The sequence below is a fragment of the Nansenia antarctica genome (genome assembly GCF_963989245.1).
Source record: "Nansenia antarctica genome assembly, chromosome: 8".
Lineage (NCBI taxonomy): Eukaryota > Metazoa > Chordata > Actinopteri > Argentiniformes > Microstomatidae > Nansenia > Nansenia antarctica.
In genome coordinates this window covers 52,780,943-52,799,067 of record NC_137678.1, presented here as the reverse complement: position 1 = coordinate 52,799,067, position 18,125 = coordinate 52,780,943, and the positions used below count along the sequence as shown (strand labels likewise).

The 18,125-nt window shown below is 45.4% G+C and overlaps 1 protein-coding gene across 1 annotated transcript in view; it reads right to left on the bottom strand.

Moving 5' to 3' along the window:
- Positions 1 to 5,242: 5,242 nt before the first annotated feature.
- Positions 5,243 to 18,125, bottom strand: part of ttll12 (tubulin tyrosine ligase-like family, member 12) — a 43,162-nt gene continuing 30,279 nt past the window's right edge. Inside the window, exons 12-14 of the mRNA XM_080538708.1 lie at positions 18,054 to 18,122; positions 17,611 to 17,749; positions 5,243 to 5,755 (exon numbers count right to left, since the gene is read on the bottom strand). Of these exons, the coding sequence (XP_080394834.1) occupies positions 5,604 to 5,755; positions 17,611 to 17,749; positions 18,054 to 18,122 (360 nt within the window). The 3' untranslated portion in view covers positions 5,243 to 5,603. The remainder of the gene's footprint in view (positions 5,756 to 17,610; positions 17,750 to 18,053; positions 18,123 to 18,125) is intronic.

The window sequence follows — 18,125 nt, the reverse complement described above, 5'->3', positions numbered from 1 at the left end:
AGACCTCTTCATCACCTCTACCCCCCCTGTACAGACCTCTTCATCACCTCTACCCCCCCCAGTTTTCTCTACAATTTCCTCTCTACAGTTTCTACACGTCAACGTGTACCGAAACACTTGTTTCCAACGTGGTCCTACGTTTCTCCTACACCAAGACACATACAAAGAGCATAGAAACATACAAAGAGCATAGAAGATACAATCAGAATACAGTCTGCCATTCCTTCTCCCAGCATCGATTTGGTTTTCCTATCATGACTGAAGGACAGATGATTCACTTACTTACACAAGTTTGACTTCGGTAATAGGTCCAGTTGCAATATCATCAAGTTGGGAACAAAAGATGCCTCCTTCTAATCCATTTGTTCAATTTGTTTACAAAGTCCGGTAGTGGTTTGCTGTGTGATTTGCTGTATAGTTCCATATTCCCCCTGCGTGTTGGTCGCACGGCAGCGGAGACGGTCGCTGATAATTAAGACCAGCAGTAGAATGTTGCCAATAGACATATTACACAAAACACAAAACGAACAAAACAAATAAAAACACGAAGCAAACATTACTAGCCGCCATAGCCATGGTGAAGCAGGTGAACGAACGTCTAAAGCTACGCCGGCCGTATGACATGACGTAAGCACGTACGATTCTTTGTGCATGTCCCAAAACCCCATAGACAAATGACCGAATGCCCTGAAGTTACCTAAATAGATTTTACATGCAAGTCTACGAGAACAGCCTAGTGCAATTTCGAGTAGAGTGAAAGTTGCCCTGAAAGGGGCGGGACTTGAAGCTGATTGGAACATACTCCACAGAACACTAGCTGATTGGACTATGATATACTCCACAGAACACTAGCTGATTGGACTATGATATTCAGAAGCAACACTGTCTACAAGTCATAGAAAAAAAATCTCTCTCTTCTCCCTTTGGTGGGGCATTGTCCAATTGCCCCTAATGAACCAGCCTCCCCTGGCCTTCTGTCTCACCCAGCGGTGTCGTGGTGTTGGAGGGTTAGTGGAGGATTCACAGAAACTGCTTCTCCACAAACATATAGTATGGTGTAACACCGTGGGGTTCGCTTTATAATAATAATAATAATAATAATAATAATAATAATAATAATAATAATAATAATAAACCCCAATCAACTCGAAATGCTGCGCACGTGAGCGTCTTGTCCCTTTCAACGCGCATAGTTGATATAAAATAGTTACGAAATAACATTTAAACTCATGTTATAAAATCATGATATATTTAGCTATTTAACAATAATGTTTGCATCAGTTAACAAATCTAAATCCCAAACTCTAAAACGACCGTTTATATCCTTCAGATAAAGCTCTGGTTTTCTCGCTCCACTTCCTGTTCTGGGTTAGTTTAGTTTACGGTGTTTAACTTTGTTACTCGACTTTGTTACAGTGATGTAGACAATATAGATCAATATATACAGAGATATATACAGAGATATGAGGCATGTACAGAGGTATGTACAGAGGTATATACAGAGATATAGTCAAATGAACAGACTTCAGATATCGGTGCCCATTTGATTTGTTTCCATGTAGGTTAGAAGGACCAGACATGAACAACCTGCAGGTCTGCTACAGTCTCACAACATGACGACAACAGAAGAATGAAGATGTATTACCTTGTAAACCTCAAACGATGTTCGCGCCCATGGTGGTTAACCCTATTAACCCCCTAACCCTACTAACCCCCCTAACCCTCCTAACCCCAACCCTACTTTCACACATCCTACTTTCACTTACCGATGTTAGATCCGTAATGACATCGTTGCTTCTCCTCTCCCTCCGCGTTTCACATCCGACTACCTTCTCTGTCTCTGTCTCTCTGTGTGTTTCTCTGGATCTCTCCCTCCCTCCCCGCCCCCATCCCCCCCTCTCCTAACACCCCCTCCCCGCCCCCATCCCCCCCTCCCCCCGTCTCCTAACACCCCCCTCCCCGCCCCCATCCCCCCCTCCTCCCCCCCCCCCCTCTCCTCATGTTACACAATAACATGTCATGGGGTAAATTGTACTCTAGAATCTAAACCACATGGATCAACATATCAAGTTTTTACCTGTTGACTTGAGCACAACATTCAATGAACTAATAAAGGCCTTTCTTAAACCAGCTTTACACGCTTGTTTACGTGGATGCTTTACACACTTGTTTACGTGGATGCTTTACACGCTTGTTTACGTGGACGTCTCATACTGCCTGTCCTTGGTCTGATCATGCAGATGAGCCCCAGTCTAAACAGCCATTAGAGAACAGACTGATAGAGAACAGACTGATAGAGGTGTTTAGAGATATCTCTGTCTGTCTCTGTCTGTCTGTCTGTCTGTCTGTCTGTCTGTCTGTCTGTCTCTGTCTGTCTCATATGGGGCATTTTTGTGTGCCTATCAAATATTGCAATATTCATTGTTTAATCTTAAACCTACTTTAAACTGCCCACTCTCAGTCAACATGTTTTCCAACCTGACTCCAGCATGTCATCTGAGCTGGCCCAGGGCCAGATTTAGACTCTGGCCAGGCCAGTTTAACTCCAGGACATCGGAGGAGCCTTAGGAGGAGCCTTGGCCAGCAGTCAGTAAAGGAGTGGTCAGCAGAGCAGAACACACATGGACACAGGACAGAGCCATGTACGGAAGATGATGTCAATATTGTGAGTTACAACCCACAGATGCCAAGTCTATTCGCTCTCTGTGAACTAGTATACAAGCTGTAACTTCCATCAGTACTTAAGACACTGAACCTCAAATTGCTCCCAGTGAGCAGGCCGGCGCCTTGTGTAGTATATTTTTGTTGTAACTCACACTTGTCTTTCAAAGATGGGGAGCCTAATGTCTAGAACAGAGGCCCCATTTAGTGAGCCGAACAGCAGCATCCTGGAGTGTTTACCTTAACCAATCATGGCTCACATTACGGTACATGTGGGAAAACTAGGGTTAGGGTTAGGTGCTACGTCGACTTGGTACATGCTGGCATGTCTAACCCTAACCCTAACTGTAGCACCCTAGCACCTAACCATAACCTTAGTTTTCCCACATGTACCGTATTCCCACATGTACCATAACACATATACTATGTATACATCATGCATTATTCAAACTGACTTCATCTGTAAACCTATCAGAGTAGAAATGTATGTAGTGTCATGTAAGGTATAAGATGTGGTGTGAGACAGGAGGGAGACAGACATGTGTGTAGTGTCATGTAAGGTATTGTGGGAAAAAATGTCTTTAATACAATAACAATGTGACAATGTTTACTGAAGACTGTGTGAATGAATGCAGAGCAGGATACTCTCATGTGATGAACAGAGGTTTTACGACTACTGATAAGCAGAGGGCTTCGGGGGAGAAGAAGCGCTGTTCCTTCTCACTCTGGGACAGTTATGTCTAATTTGACCAACTGTTGAACCTACTATGGCCAACCCCAGGGCAAACCGCCCACTGATGTTGTAAACCTATAAATATGGTCAACTGAGACTGCCCCAGTTGAGCCATTGTACTGAGAACCACATTTTTGTTGGCCGGACAATCGCTCCTTCTTGCAAGAACTAATACTAAGTTTAGTATTCTGTGTATTTGACTCTGACACTGTCTCTGTGTGTCTCTGTATGTAATAATAATATTAATGTGGGTTTTTTACTCTGATGTAAGCCCCGCTGTTCACTCAGACCAACAATTCATTAACCAAAGATGACAGACTCGAGTTCTCAGTTTCACTTGCTTGCAAGGAGAATGCTGAGCGGCAGTCTTTGCACGTCTCCAAAACACTCTGCCCGCTCACCACCTCCTTGCAGCCTTTTATTGTTATTCAGCGGTTACATCTTCCCGTCCGGAACATAAGGTTACATGTCCGTCCGGAACATAAGGTTCCGTGAGCTGTGTGTGTGTGTGTACGTTATCTGGAGGGGTGGGGCACCACGATAAAGGAAACTGTCACCTTATCAACAGCTACAGCCTGCCTGTCCTACCTCTAACCCAGCCTGTGTGTGTGTGTGGTAAGTCTTAATTCCCTATTCTTTGGGACACAATGTTTCAGAGTATGTCACAATTGTACAGTTTAAGCAAAGCAATACATTTCTTACGCAAAGTGCAAAAGGTGATTATGCCTAGGGATAAATATAATTAAAGCCTAAACAACAATGAATCACACATCTATTGTTTAGATGAAAGCACAGGTGGGTATACCTGCTGGGCATTGCTGCCTGTCGCACCTCCGACGGTGCCAGTGGGCTGACTGCAGGGTCGTCAGCCGGGAGCCACCCTTCACTGATGTTTCGCTCCTTTAATCCCGGAACATCTCAAGGTGGTGGAGCAGTGACAGTTATACAACATTGAAAACATATTGAACTCTAACAAATATCTTATATAGCGCCTTTCTCAAACCCAAGGACGTATGTCTCTGTGTGTCTCTGTATGTCTTTGTGTGTCTCTGTCTGTTTCTGTATGTCTCTGTGTGTCTCTGTATGTCTCTGGCTTCTAGACCTGTCCTTGTCTCTGTCTTTCCCCGTCTCTTATCCACTAGACCACCACTACCCCGCATACCCTCTGTATGTCTCTGTCTGTCTCTGTCTGCCTCTGTATGTCTCTGTCTGTCTCTGTGTGTCTCTGTCTGTCTCTGTATGCCTCTGTCTGTCTCTGTGTGTCTCTGTCTGCCTCTGTATGTCTCTGTCTGTCTCTGTGTGTCTCTGTCTGCCTCTGTATGTCTCTGTCTGTCTCTGTGTGTCTCTGTCTTGGCAGCAGTGTAATCTCCTCACTGATATCGTGGTGTAACAAGACTGTATGTCTTGAGCCTCGTCTCTGTGGGGTGATAAGCCTTGAGATAACAATGGAATAATGGCCTACAAGTCAAAGGTGCTAATCACCAGTACCCCCCCGCCCCCTAACCCTAACCCCCCCTATAGAGATGTAGAAACATGTGTTAACTGCTTAAACCAAGCTTTCTTGGTCCGTCCTCAGAATGATGACAACACCACACGTTTGTCTGCCAGGGCTGTTTAATAAGAACCATTACTGGACAAAGCTATCACAGGACGCAGCTGTGAGGAAAATGGGTTTAAGGAAGTGTGGGGGAGGAGGGAGAGAGAGGGAGGGAGAGAGAGAGAGAGAGAAAGAGAGAGAGAGAGAGACAGAGAGAGAGAGAGAGGGAGAGAGAGGGAGAGAGAGAGAGAGAGGGAGGGAGAGAGAGAGAGAGGGAGGGAGAGAGAGAGAGAGAGAGAGAGAGAGAGAGAGAGAGAGAGAGAGAGAGAGAGAGAGAGAGAGAGAGAGAGAGAGAGAGAGAGAGAGAGAGAGAGAGGGAGAACATCTGGGTGACAGGACAGAGGGGAGGTCAGGGGAGGTCAGGTGATCTGGGTGACAGGACAGAGGGGAAGTCAGGTGACAGGTGAGGTCAGGTGATCTGGGTGACAGGACAGAGGGGAGGTTAGGGGAGGTCAGGTGACAGGTGAGGTCAGGTGATCTGGGTGACAGGACAGAGGGGAGGTCAGGTGAGGTCAGGTCATCTGGGTGACAGGACAGAGGGGAGGTCAGGTGACAGGGGAGGTCAAGTGATCTGGGTGACAGGACAGAGGGGAGGTCAGGTGACAGGGGAGGTCAGGTGATCTGGGTGACAGGACAGAGGTGGGCCTGGTCCAGGAACAGGGTCTGGAACATGTGGTTGTAGAAGTCCGGGTGGTAGCGGCAGGCCCTGGTGCAGTCTGGGATGAAATTCACCTCCAGGATCTGAGGCTGCATGACGCGCTCACCTGACACAGGGATAGATCACACTGTTACATCACCTGACACAGGGATAGATCACACTGTTACATCACCTGACCCTGGGATAGATCACACTGTTACATCACCTGACCCTGGAACAGATCACACTGTTACATCACCTGACCCTGGAACAGATCACACTGTTACATCACCTGACCCTGGAACAGATCACACTGTTACATCACCTGACCCTGGAACAGATCACACTGTTACATCACCTGACCAGGAACAGATCACACTGTTACATCACCTGACCCTGGAACACTGTTATGGTGCTTTTCCACTACAGTGCCAGCCCGGGTCGACCCGGGTCAGCCCTGTTCTTTGGCGCTTTTCCATTGAGCGGCCCGTGTCAGCACGGCACGGCACGGCACGGTAAAATAGTTCTTGTTCGGGATGGGTAGCGAAAGTTGGGAAGGGTGCTTTTTTGCCAGGCTGCGTGTGACGTGTGACGCTGTGTCAGGTTGGGGATCGCTCTACTGTTGAGCGACCCTTTGGCGCCCCCTATGATGTGTATTGTTTCTCCGTCTGTCCTAATTGTCTGTGATTGTTAACAGCTGTGAGTGATTGTCTTGGTCTATTTATATCCCCCTGTGTTTTCCCTCTGTGTCGGTTGTTCACTTTACGTTGCGTTGTGTGTGGTGCTTGTCCTCGTAGTCTTACCGCAGTCTTATCGCTCCTCGTCTGCCTAGAAGATAAGTACCTATTGACTATTGTAAGTAGTTTGCATTGCCATATTATATTGACGGCGTTTTGGGAGACAAAAGCCAACTCCCCTTTTGTTTTGTTGTTTTTGATTTGTATTATTATTTACGCATTCCTCGGAGACTTGCTTTCTCCTCCTTTTGTTTCATCGCTTACTGTGCGGTTTATTATTCATGTTGCTCAAATAAAGAGTACCTTTATTTTGAATCATATCCCTGCATCGATCCATTCTGTTCTGCTCTGTTCTGCTCTGCACCTGTCATAAGATTCTCCCCCCCCCCCGCTATACAGATCAGCAGGGGGAAATGCGTGTCTCCTGACACGTTGAGCACTGTGCTTTTTTTGTTGGTGAACTACCGTAATCAACCTAAAAAAGTTCAACTATTCAAAAAGTGCAACTTCTCTGCTTTCAAAAACTGTTTGAATTTTTTAGATTGGGCATATAGTTCATGAATTACGGTAGTTTGAATCCGCTGTAGACGTTGCTGCGTATACTGTTCTGCTCTGCACCTGGGTCCAAATACATTGACTAACCGTAACGGCCAAGCTCCACCTGCTGCGTCGCGTCAACTCGCCATCGACGTTGCGTCAACTTCCCGTTGTCCAAGCTCCACCTGCTGCGTCGCGTCAACGTTGCGTCAACGTCAACGTTCTACTCTAGCTCCACTGGCATTTTTTGTATACGGGAGTAATTTCACCCTTGACTGCAATTATGTCCACAACAATAACAACATCATACAGAACATTTTCCAATCAGGGTAATATTTTATCTACATATTCCCAAATAGATAGTTGCTAGTTCAGTAGATGTTCAACTAATTAACCACTAATCCTAAACCTTGCCCTAACCTTAAATCTAACCCTATCCTTAACCATAAATCTAGTTACATATCAACAGAGTTGCAGTTGATAGTTTGAGCAGCTGTGGATCATCTATAAGGGAATAAAGTGTGACCCCCGTTCGTCGTCCATTCCTGCAACAAGAGTTCACCACAGGTGCGGTGATTGACGCCCCACGTGGGGCGTCTCATTGTGACGTCTGCGTCCATCCACCGTCAAAAATCAAACTTTTTTGAAAGTCTACTTTGGACGCAGCCATCGGACGCAACGCTGACGCGACGCAACGCAGCAGGTGGAGCACCTTTCATTGATTACAATGCATTTGATCCCAATTTCGGACGCAACGCACATTAGACTCAACGCTCGATGGCCATGGTGGAGCTTGGCCGTATCAACGCTGCACACCGTTGATTGGTCAATGGAAATCGTCATCCCATGTTCATAGATTTCATCACTAACCGCCATTTTTAAATACCACAACAGATTTCGCTCTAGGAAAATGTCACTTACTGTTTCTGTAATAACGTATTAATAAAGATTTGAAAAAATATGATAACCATCGTATTATCTTAGTTTAATGTCATTTCAATGCATCATAGAACTTTTATTTACAACAAGCATAACAAAAAATCGCTATTATGGCGATGTCCTGTAGAACTGAAAGCGGCAGTTAACAGGCAGGTAACATCCATATGCTGTATATATAAATAATGTTGGTGTCGACCGTGATAGCAGTGTCGTATCGACACCATTCAAATGGTTTCAGATTCCCTGTCCTCTCCCCTATCCGGACACGTTTGAATTGTTATCCTAACCCACGGTAAACCACAGTTATTAACCCGCAAAGGGTGCCTCCGGGCACCGTGTTTGTCCGTGAATAACACCGGCTATGGAGGTGGTACAAACACAATACTCCTTTGCTAACTTCAACATCGGTATACGGTAATTATGAGCCCTGAACCACCGCGCTGACACCCCGAGAAGATATGCTTTTAACCGTAAACTCAATGAACCGGGAGTTCACCCGCTGCGGCAAGCGTATCTATAACGAACGCGGAGATTGAATGAGCCCCGCGTCAGTCAGCCTTTCCGTAGAAATACGTCGCACCGTTATATATCTAACGTTACATGTTTTAAGGCTGATCTGTGCATGATAGTGCTGCATTATGTTGATCTATTTATATCGATCATATATCGATTCTTGCCAATTCCTTATTACCAGTGGAAAGGAAGAAGACTAAAACACTTTGAATGGGATAGATAGGACTTTCCGTTCAATGGAGGAAGCATGATACTCGCGAGTTCATCTCGCTTTTCCCCCCGTTGATGTATTAAACAATCTAAGCAATCTAATCAGAGCAGTTGTTATTGTGTAATATTATTGATGGATGTGCCATTTTTGATGGAGAGCAGTGAGCGGATGACTTGATGTGAGCATGTATTTGACTAATGCCGATAGTCTTGCTCCGAAACCGGAGCTGTCTACAGCGGATTCCACAACGTCTACAGCGGATTCAAACTACCGTAATTCATGAACTATATGCCCAATCTAAAAAATTCAAACAGTTTCTGAAAGCAGAGAAGTTGCACTTTTTGAATAGTTGAACTTTTTTAGGTTTATTACGGTAGTTCACCAACAAAAAAAGCACAGTGCTCAACGTGTCAGGAGACACGCATTTCCCCCTGCTGATCTGTATAGGGGGGGGGGGGGGAATCTTATGACACGTAACTCCTCCTTGTCCCGGGTCGCTCAGTATAATGGAGAAGCATTTCTCAAAGTACGGCACGGCACGGCACAGCTCGGATACAAATGCGGCCCGGTTCGGGTCAGTAGTGGAAAAGCGCCATTACATCACCTGACCAGGAACACAGTTACACATCACCTGACACAGGGATAGATCACACTGTTACATCACCTGACCAGGAACACTGTTACATCACCTGACCCTGGAACAGATCACACTGTTACATCACCTGACCCTGGAACAGATCACACTGTTACATCACCTGACCCTGGAACAGATCACACAGTCACACATCACCTGACCAGGGACAGATCACACAGTTACATCACCTGACCAGGAACACAGTTACACATCACCTGACCATCACCTGACCAGGAACACAGTTACACATCACCTGACCATCACCTGACCAGGAACACAGTTACACATCACCTGACCATCACCTCACCAGGAACACAGTTACACATCACCTGACCATCACCTGACCAGGAACACAGTTACACATCACCTGACCATCACCTGACCAGGAACACAGTTACACATCACCTGACCATCACCTGACCTGGAACACAGTTACACATCACCTGACCATCACCTGACCTGGAACACAGTTACACATCACCTGACCATCACCTGACCTGGAACACAGTTACACATCACCTGACCATCACCTGACCTGGAACACAGTTACACATCACCTGACCATCACCTGACCTGGAACACAGTTACACATCACCTGACCATCACCTGACCTGGAACACAGTTACACATCACCTGACCATCACCTGACCTGGAACACAGTTACACATCACCTGACCATCACCTGACCAGGAACACAGTTACACATCACCTGACCATCACCTGACCAGGAACACAGTTACACATCACCTGACCATCACCTGACCTGGAACACAGTTAGACATCACCTGACCATCACCTGACCATCACCTGACCCAGGAACACAGTTACACATCACCTGACCATCACCTCACCAGGAACACAGTTACACATCACCTGACCATCACCTGACCTGGAACACAGTTACACATCACCTGACCATCACCTGACCAGGAACACAGTTACACATCACCTGACCATCACCTGACCTGGAACACAGTTACACATCACCTGACCATCACCTGACCTGGAACACAGTTACACATCACCTGACCATCACCTGACCTGGAACACAGTTACACATCACCTGACCATCACCTCACCAGGAACACAGTTACACATCACCTGACCATCACCTGACCTGGAACACAGTTACACATCACCTGACCATCACCTGACCTGGAACACAGTTACACATCACCTGACCATCACCTGACCTGGAACACAGTTACACATCACCTGACCATCACCTGACCTGGAACACAGTTACACATCACCTGACCATCACCTGACCTGGAACACAGTTACACATCACCTGACCATCACCTGACCTGGAACACAGTTACACATCACCTGACCATCACCTGACCTGGAACACAGTTACACATCACCTGACCCAGGAACACAGTTACACATCACCTGACCATCACCTGACCCTGGAACACAGTTACACATCACCTGACCATCACCTCACCAGGAACACAGTTACACATCACCTGACCATCACCTGACCAGGAACACAGTTACACATCACCTGACCATCACCTCACCAGGAACACAGTTACACATCACCTGACCATCACCTGACCTGGAACACAGTTACACATCACCTGACCATCACCTGACCTGGAACACAGTTACACATCACCTGACCATCACCTGACCTGGAACACAGTTACACATCACCTGACCATCACCTGACCTGGAACACAGTTACACATCACCTGACCATCACCTGACCTGGAACACAGTTACACATCACCTGACCATCACCTGACCTGGAACACAGTTACACATCACCTGACCATCACCTGACCTGGAACACAGTTACACATCACCTGACCCAGGAACACAGTTACACATCACCTGACCATCACCTGACCCTGGAACACAGTTACACATCACCTGACCATCACCTGACCCTGGAACACAGTTACACATCACCTGACCATCACCTGACCAGGAACACAGTTACACATCACCTGACCATCACCTGACCCTGGAACACAGTTACACATCACCTGACCATCACCTGACCCTGGAACACAGTTACACATCACCTGACCCTGGAACACAGTTACACATCACCTGACCCAGGAACAGATCACACATAGCTTCATGGGAGTGTGTGTGTATGTTGGGAGTGTGTGTGTGTGTGTGTGTGTGTGTGTGCGCGTGTGTGTGTGTGTGTGTGTGTGTGTGTGCGTGTGTGTGTGTGTGTGTGTGTGCGTTGGGAGTGTGTGTGTGTGTGTGTGTATGTGTGTGTGTGTGTGTTGGGAGTGTGTGTGTGTGTGTGTGTGTGTGTTTGTGTTGGGAGTGTGTGTGTGTGTGTGTGTGTCATGTAGATAACTCAGAGGACAACAAAGCCAAAGAACTCTCTGTTCTGTGAGTCCCTACTCATAATCAAGGTCACACTCTAGAGCAGGGGTCCCCAAACTACGGCCCGCGGGCCGAACACGGCCCACCCCCACACTTGGACCGGCCCTTTGAACAACGTCGCCCCCACACACTCTCAACAATGCCAGAAACATATTTAGAAAATTAAACTTTAAATATATGTTTTAATCATATCATATCTGTATTTGATATTAAAGGTTGGCTTTCAAATTAAAATGTCCCTTAGTTATAAACTATTTTCATTAATAACATTATTAGTTAGTTTCACCCGCCCACAGAATGCGGATCTATAGCAGGTGCACGCGAGCTAGAACGAAAATTCAGAGAGATGAAAAATGGCCAAACGGTTGGTAAAGAGAAAAGTTGATTCAGAATGCAGGGTTTTTAACCAACAGTGCACAAGTGATTATTATTCTTAAATGCAAAGAAGTTTGTCAATAAATGTATGAATGTGATCGCGGAGGAGGTGTGTCCCGCAGTGAGTCTGTCCGCAAGTAGGCACCAGATGAATTGAAACAATGGGGGATTAGAGAATGTAGATGCCCAGCTGCAGGAGAAAACGAAATCATTTGTTCATGATCTGTGTCAAGCAGGGTTTTTCCTGTATAGAGAATTATGAGGAGGCCGCCCCCGTCATATTTCTTGCCGCCTCCAGCTCTCAACAAAACTCTGACGGTCGTATTTTCTACGGTGGATTTCTGTCATTTCTAACTGCAATTGCGGCATTGCGCCGACGTGGTGGCGGGGGCGCTGTTTCGCAAATAAGTTAGCTTTCGTTTTTGCTAGCGAAATAGCTGATAGTATGTTGACTGCTCAAGGAGAATACATATTTGAAAGTACAGAATGCCTGAGAGACTTATTATTGCATTATATTACATTATATTTTGATCATCTGGTGCCTGAATATTGTGTTTTCCTTTACATAAATAATGACATTTCCACCATAAATTGATGCAGAAAGGTCACAAATTGGTGCATATCAATTCACCAGAATGCAAGAAATTAAGTGTTTGATGCTTGTTTAAGGACCCCCAGACAGCCCTGCTTCATCAGGGCTCTACGCTAACCTTTTTCACTAGTCCTAAATGAAACATTTTAGGGGCACACAAATACATTTAGGAGCACAGTGAAAAATGTTATTATAACACGTTTTTATTAGTGATTTTGCCATTTTTGCACCAAAATCACACATTGGCCCATGCCTACAGCCCTACTAGACGCAGAGTTGATGGCATTGTATTATGGTAACTAGCTGTGTCAAGTTCTCCTGGTTAGCAGCATGTTCATTCATTCATCCATGTCATGCCTGTCAGCTAGCAGCTAGCAGCCCAGCCAGGCTTTAGGGCTAGGTCTGTCAGCTAGCAGCCCAGCCAGGCCATGCAGAGGTCTGTCTCCATGCTGCCCACCTCCCTGCTGCTGGGTCAGGCTACATCAGTCACACACGGTGGCCAGACAACTCCACATCTAGGGGTATTAAACTACCCCACATCCAGATGACCAGTCCCCAGCCCCATGCTGCCCGGGGTGGTGACATGTGGAGGTGGCCAGCCCAGCACGGTGCCTCTGCGGCGGCTAGCTGTTAGCACACCACCATCCCCGGGGGTCCCACCTCTCTGCCACACTCAAGTACAACATGTTGCATTTTCATGCCATTAGGCAACTTGCTTCCTAGGGTTTCCTAGGGTTAGAGATGCATTTGGACTTCTGGAGTACCTCCACTACTTTCAATGGGTTCTGAAGGTCTGAGAGCTTTCTACTTTCTACCCTGGGTAGTTAACCCTGGTTGTAACCTTGGGTTCAAATCTGGAGTGTGTGGGACCAAATCTGTAGATGTGGTGAGCTAATGAAGCTAATGAAGCTTGAGATGAGAAAAGGGCGCTTGTCTCTTTAAGGCCCAGGAGGGAGTTAGCGATTAGCAATGTTAGCTTAGCGCCAGTTTAACAGAAGTAACTTCACTTTTAACATGACTTCCCGTGGTCGTAGCGGGCTGGCTGACGGCTTAAAATGTGGCCACACGGTTCGCGCAGATTTATTTTTAGAATAAAAAAATAAAATAAAAATAAAAATAAAATAATCTGTACTCGCACAGTGTGCTCGTGAATTTATTTCTCTAGTCGCACAGATGTATTTTTAGTCGCAATTGCGAGTGAAATGGTCGCACTGTCGAGCCCTGTTCATGGGTCCCCCCGTGTATGATAAGGGTCCTCCCTCATGTATCAGACTGTAAAACTAATTATATTTCATTGACATATCACTATAGGTATAAATTCCATCCAAATTCAACTGTTTAGACTTTGTTTGCATCCACCAGTGCTCTCCTGCGCGCAATTACTTCGCGCAACCGCCTCCATTTCACTCCGTTCCATATTATTTTATGTTAGAGACCGACCCAGGCCCCCCATCACAGAAAGGAAAAATGATGTGGCCCTCACAGAAAAAAGTTTGGGGACCCCTGCTCTAGACCTTATCATCACCAAAGGCCTAGATATTTCACATTTAAAAAAAAAAAACATATTTAGCTGCATGGCAGGTGAACTAATACAAATAATCAACACTTCCCTTTCATTAGGAATCTTCCCTGAAGCCCTGAAAACTGCAGTTATTAAGCCTCTACTAAAAAAAGAACGGCCTAGACCCATTTGTACTAAACAACTACAGACCCATATCAAACCTTCCCTGTACAGGAAAAATTATTGAAATGGTTGCCCACGAACAACTTAGCAATTATTTGACCCTAAATGATCTCTTCGATGACTTTCAATCAGGCTTTCATAGCACTGAAACGGCCCTTATTAAGGTCTTTAATGACATTCGCGTAAACACAGACTCCGGAAAAATCTCGGTTTGGTACTACTAGATCTTAGTGCCTTTGACACTGTAGACCACAACATTCTAACAGATAGACTAAACACTACCTGGGTAGGACTTTCGGGCACTGCCCTAAACTGGTTTAGATCCTACCTACAGGACAGAAGCTACTATGTCTCCATTGGCAACTTTGTATCGGACCAAATTAAAATGACATGTGGGGTTCCCCAAGGGTCAATCCTTGGCCCCTTCTATTCAATCTCTACATGCTTCCATTGGGACACATCATAAAAAAGAACAAAATTAACTATGCGGATGACACTCAAATCTACATAGCCCTGTCACCGAACAACTATAGTCCCATTGACAATCTCTGTAATTGCATAATAAATAATAATAATAAATAAAAATAAACGCCTGGATGACACAAAACTTCCTCCAACTAAGGACAAAACAGAGATAATTGTACTCGGTGTACCTAACAAAAGATCGAAAGTCAGTGCAAAACTTGATTCTTTCTCTCTTCAAACTAAAAAACAGGTCAGAAATCTTGGTGTAATTCTAGACTCTGATCTAAACTTCAACAGCCACATAAACTCGATAACTAAATCAGCCTACTATCACCTAAAAAAAAACATAACAAGAATGAGAGGTTTCATGCAGTGGCGTAGCGGACGGGCCCGCAAGCGACGCACCGCGGGGGGGCCCCAGCCACTAGGGGGCCCCCTAACATTGGATCCAAATTTATTTTTATTTTTTTTATAATTAAAAAAAATATAAAACAAAGAAAATAAGTGGCCCTTCATTGTGTCAACCTTAATTTTAATATATAGGCCTATATTTAAAAAATATATACATAGTTAGCCGTATCCAATAGCAACATGACTTTGACGTCACACGTAGGCAGCGAGACACAAGGAAAATGAGCAAGCGAAAATACAATACAAAGTACAATAAGCATTCTTTAGGTGGTGGTAGATTCTCTATTCGGACATTATAGCCGCTATATGTGGGACTGTCGGTCCGATATTGTAAAAAAATCAAATAAAAATTTATGTTTACGGAAGTACATGTCTCAAGTATTATCTCGGCGGTTAGTCGAGTGAAAGAAAAACAACATACAGATGATAATTCACACAATATAATACCACGAAAGCGTACAGCACTAAACAATAACATTTATTTGGGCAGCATCATACTCAAACTCAGGCAGAAGGGCAGGGTCCGGCCAGGTTCACAGTCACAGGCTGTCAGTGCATCATACAGGTACATAATTCAGCATGGTTAGGCTATATATAGCTGTTTCTTTTTCTATTCTACTATTCTATTCTACTTCTGCTGTCTGCGTCTCCCTGGGTATTCCTAGACCAGATGGCAAACAGTAAAGACATGCCACAATATACCAGGACTTAAGAAACGAGATGTCCAACAAAGGATTTGACTAACCATGGCCAATTTTACGCAACAAGTAGACTCTGATGCAGCGGAGACAGGGTTGCCAGATGGGCTGTTTTTTGGTGGATTTAGAAGTTTTTAGATTGGTTAGGTTGGAAATTCTCAATCCCATCTGGCAACCCTTAGCGGAGAGTCTACAGCTTGTATGTTTACAGATATCACGCTGCTATGCACACCACACTTTGAAAAAAAAGTGTCAAAGTGTCTAAAAAAGAAATAAAGCTTGTACTTTTCTACTTATAATACATTCTACTGATGTAGTCTACCATTTGGTTTTAGTTATTGCTCTCACTTGTTTGTACCTTTTGCTAAGTCAAGCATTTAGAATGTAGAGTGCATATTGCGAAATTTCGCAACGTCAATAACGCATCGGCCTCTAAAAAACGCACGTTTTTTTTTTTTTTTTTTTTTTACTCCGTTGCGAAAGGGCCCCCGCCGCCACCTTGCGGGGGGGCCCCGGGATTTTGCGCTACGCCACTGGTTTCATGTCCAAGCAAGAACTTGAAAAACTCATCCATGCATTTGTTTTGAGTAGACTTGATTATTGTAATGGTCTACTAACAGGCCTATCTAAAGGAGCTGTTCATATATTGCAGCTCATCCAAAATGCCGCTGCTAGGGTCCTAACAAAAACAAAGACATTTTAACACATTACACCAATCCTGAGATCCCTGCACTCGCTACCAGTCTCTCAGAGAATTGAATTCAAAATCCTCCTAATTACATACAAATCACAAAAAGGTCCTGGACCAAAATACATATCAGATCTCCTCCCACCCTATATTCCCGCAAGGTCCCTAAGGTCAGCTGAGGATAATCAGCTAATCATTCCAAGAGTAAAAACAAAACACGGTGCAGCAGCTTTCAGTCACGCTGCTGCATGCTCCTGGAACAAACTCCCTGAAGAAATCAAACAGGCCCAAACCCTTAAAATATTTTAATCTAAGCTAAAAACCTTCATGTTTTACAGCAGTTATGATTAAACACAAACACTTCTATCAATGTATTTTTTCCATCAACTATTGTCTTATTAAATGTTTTATCTATTTACTTCTTATATTAGCTTTTATTCATTGTAATTTTTATTTTCTTACTATGCTGCTCTTGCTGTATTTTTAAATAATGCAAGTAAAGCACTTTGAATTGCCCCTGTTGTATGAAATGTGCTATACAAATAAACTTGCCTTGCCTTGCCTTGTGTTGGGAGTGTGTGTGTGTGTGTGTGTGTGTGTGTGTGTGTGTGTGTGTGTGTGTGTGTTGGGAGTGTGTGTGTTGGGAGTGTGTGTGTGTGTGTGTGTGTGTGTGTGTGTGTGTGTGTGTGTGTTGGGAGTGTTGGAGCTCTTGGTTGGTCAAGGTGGTCCTTGGCCTCCCCTTGGGGACCGCTGGGTACTGGTAAGCAAACTGGCTAGTAGTCGCTCTATTGGTAGAGGGCTGCAAGGGAATTTTTCCTGGCTACATAGTATACAGGTTTTTACTTTTGCCTGCTCGCGGCTCTGTCAGTATTGATTGATTGATTGACTGATTGACTGAACATTTTCATTGTGTGAAGCGCATTGAGTTGCATCTTGTAAGAAATGCGCTATACAAATAAAAATTGATTTGATTTGATTTTGGTTGGGGGAGGGAGGTGTGATAAATTATCTGGAGCTTCTGCTTTGAAATCTGCTGCTCCTCAGCCAAGACCTTGAGATGGAGAACAACAGCAGCTTCACAGCAGAGCCTCCACCTCCCCCCCCTCCTCCATCCCCCCCCCCCCCCCCCCCCCCAACCCTCACCTCCGGCCCCCTCCCTCCAGGACAGCATCAGGTCCACAGCGTAGATGGCTCTGGAGCCCTGGTACGGACAGAAGCCATACGGCGCTGGACGAGACGAGGCGGCCTGGAACAACTCTGCAAACGCCTTGAATACCTCCCTCTGAGAGAGGAGGGGGGGAGGGAGGGGGGAGGGAGGAGGAGGGAGGGGGGAGGGAGGAGGGAGGAGGGAGGGGGGGAGGGAGGGAGGGAGGAAGACAAACACAGAGAGAGAGATAGAGAGAGAGAGTGTGTAGGGGAGAGAGAGAAAGTGTGTAGGGGGGAGAGAGAGAGAGAGACAGAGATTAATAATGTAAACAACAACACAATAACCTTGATAGAGAATGGTAGAGGGTTAGGAATGGTAGAGGGTGAAAGGTCACACTAGAGAACAAACAGGAAGTCAGGCAGAGAGGATGTGTGCGCACCTGCACCTCCTTCCAGGGGTGTTGGGGGTACTGCTCCTCAAACATGGGGATGAAGTCATCATAGTGAACCTG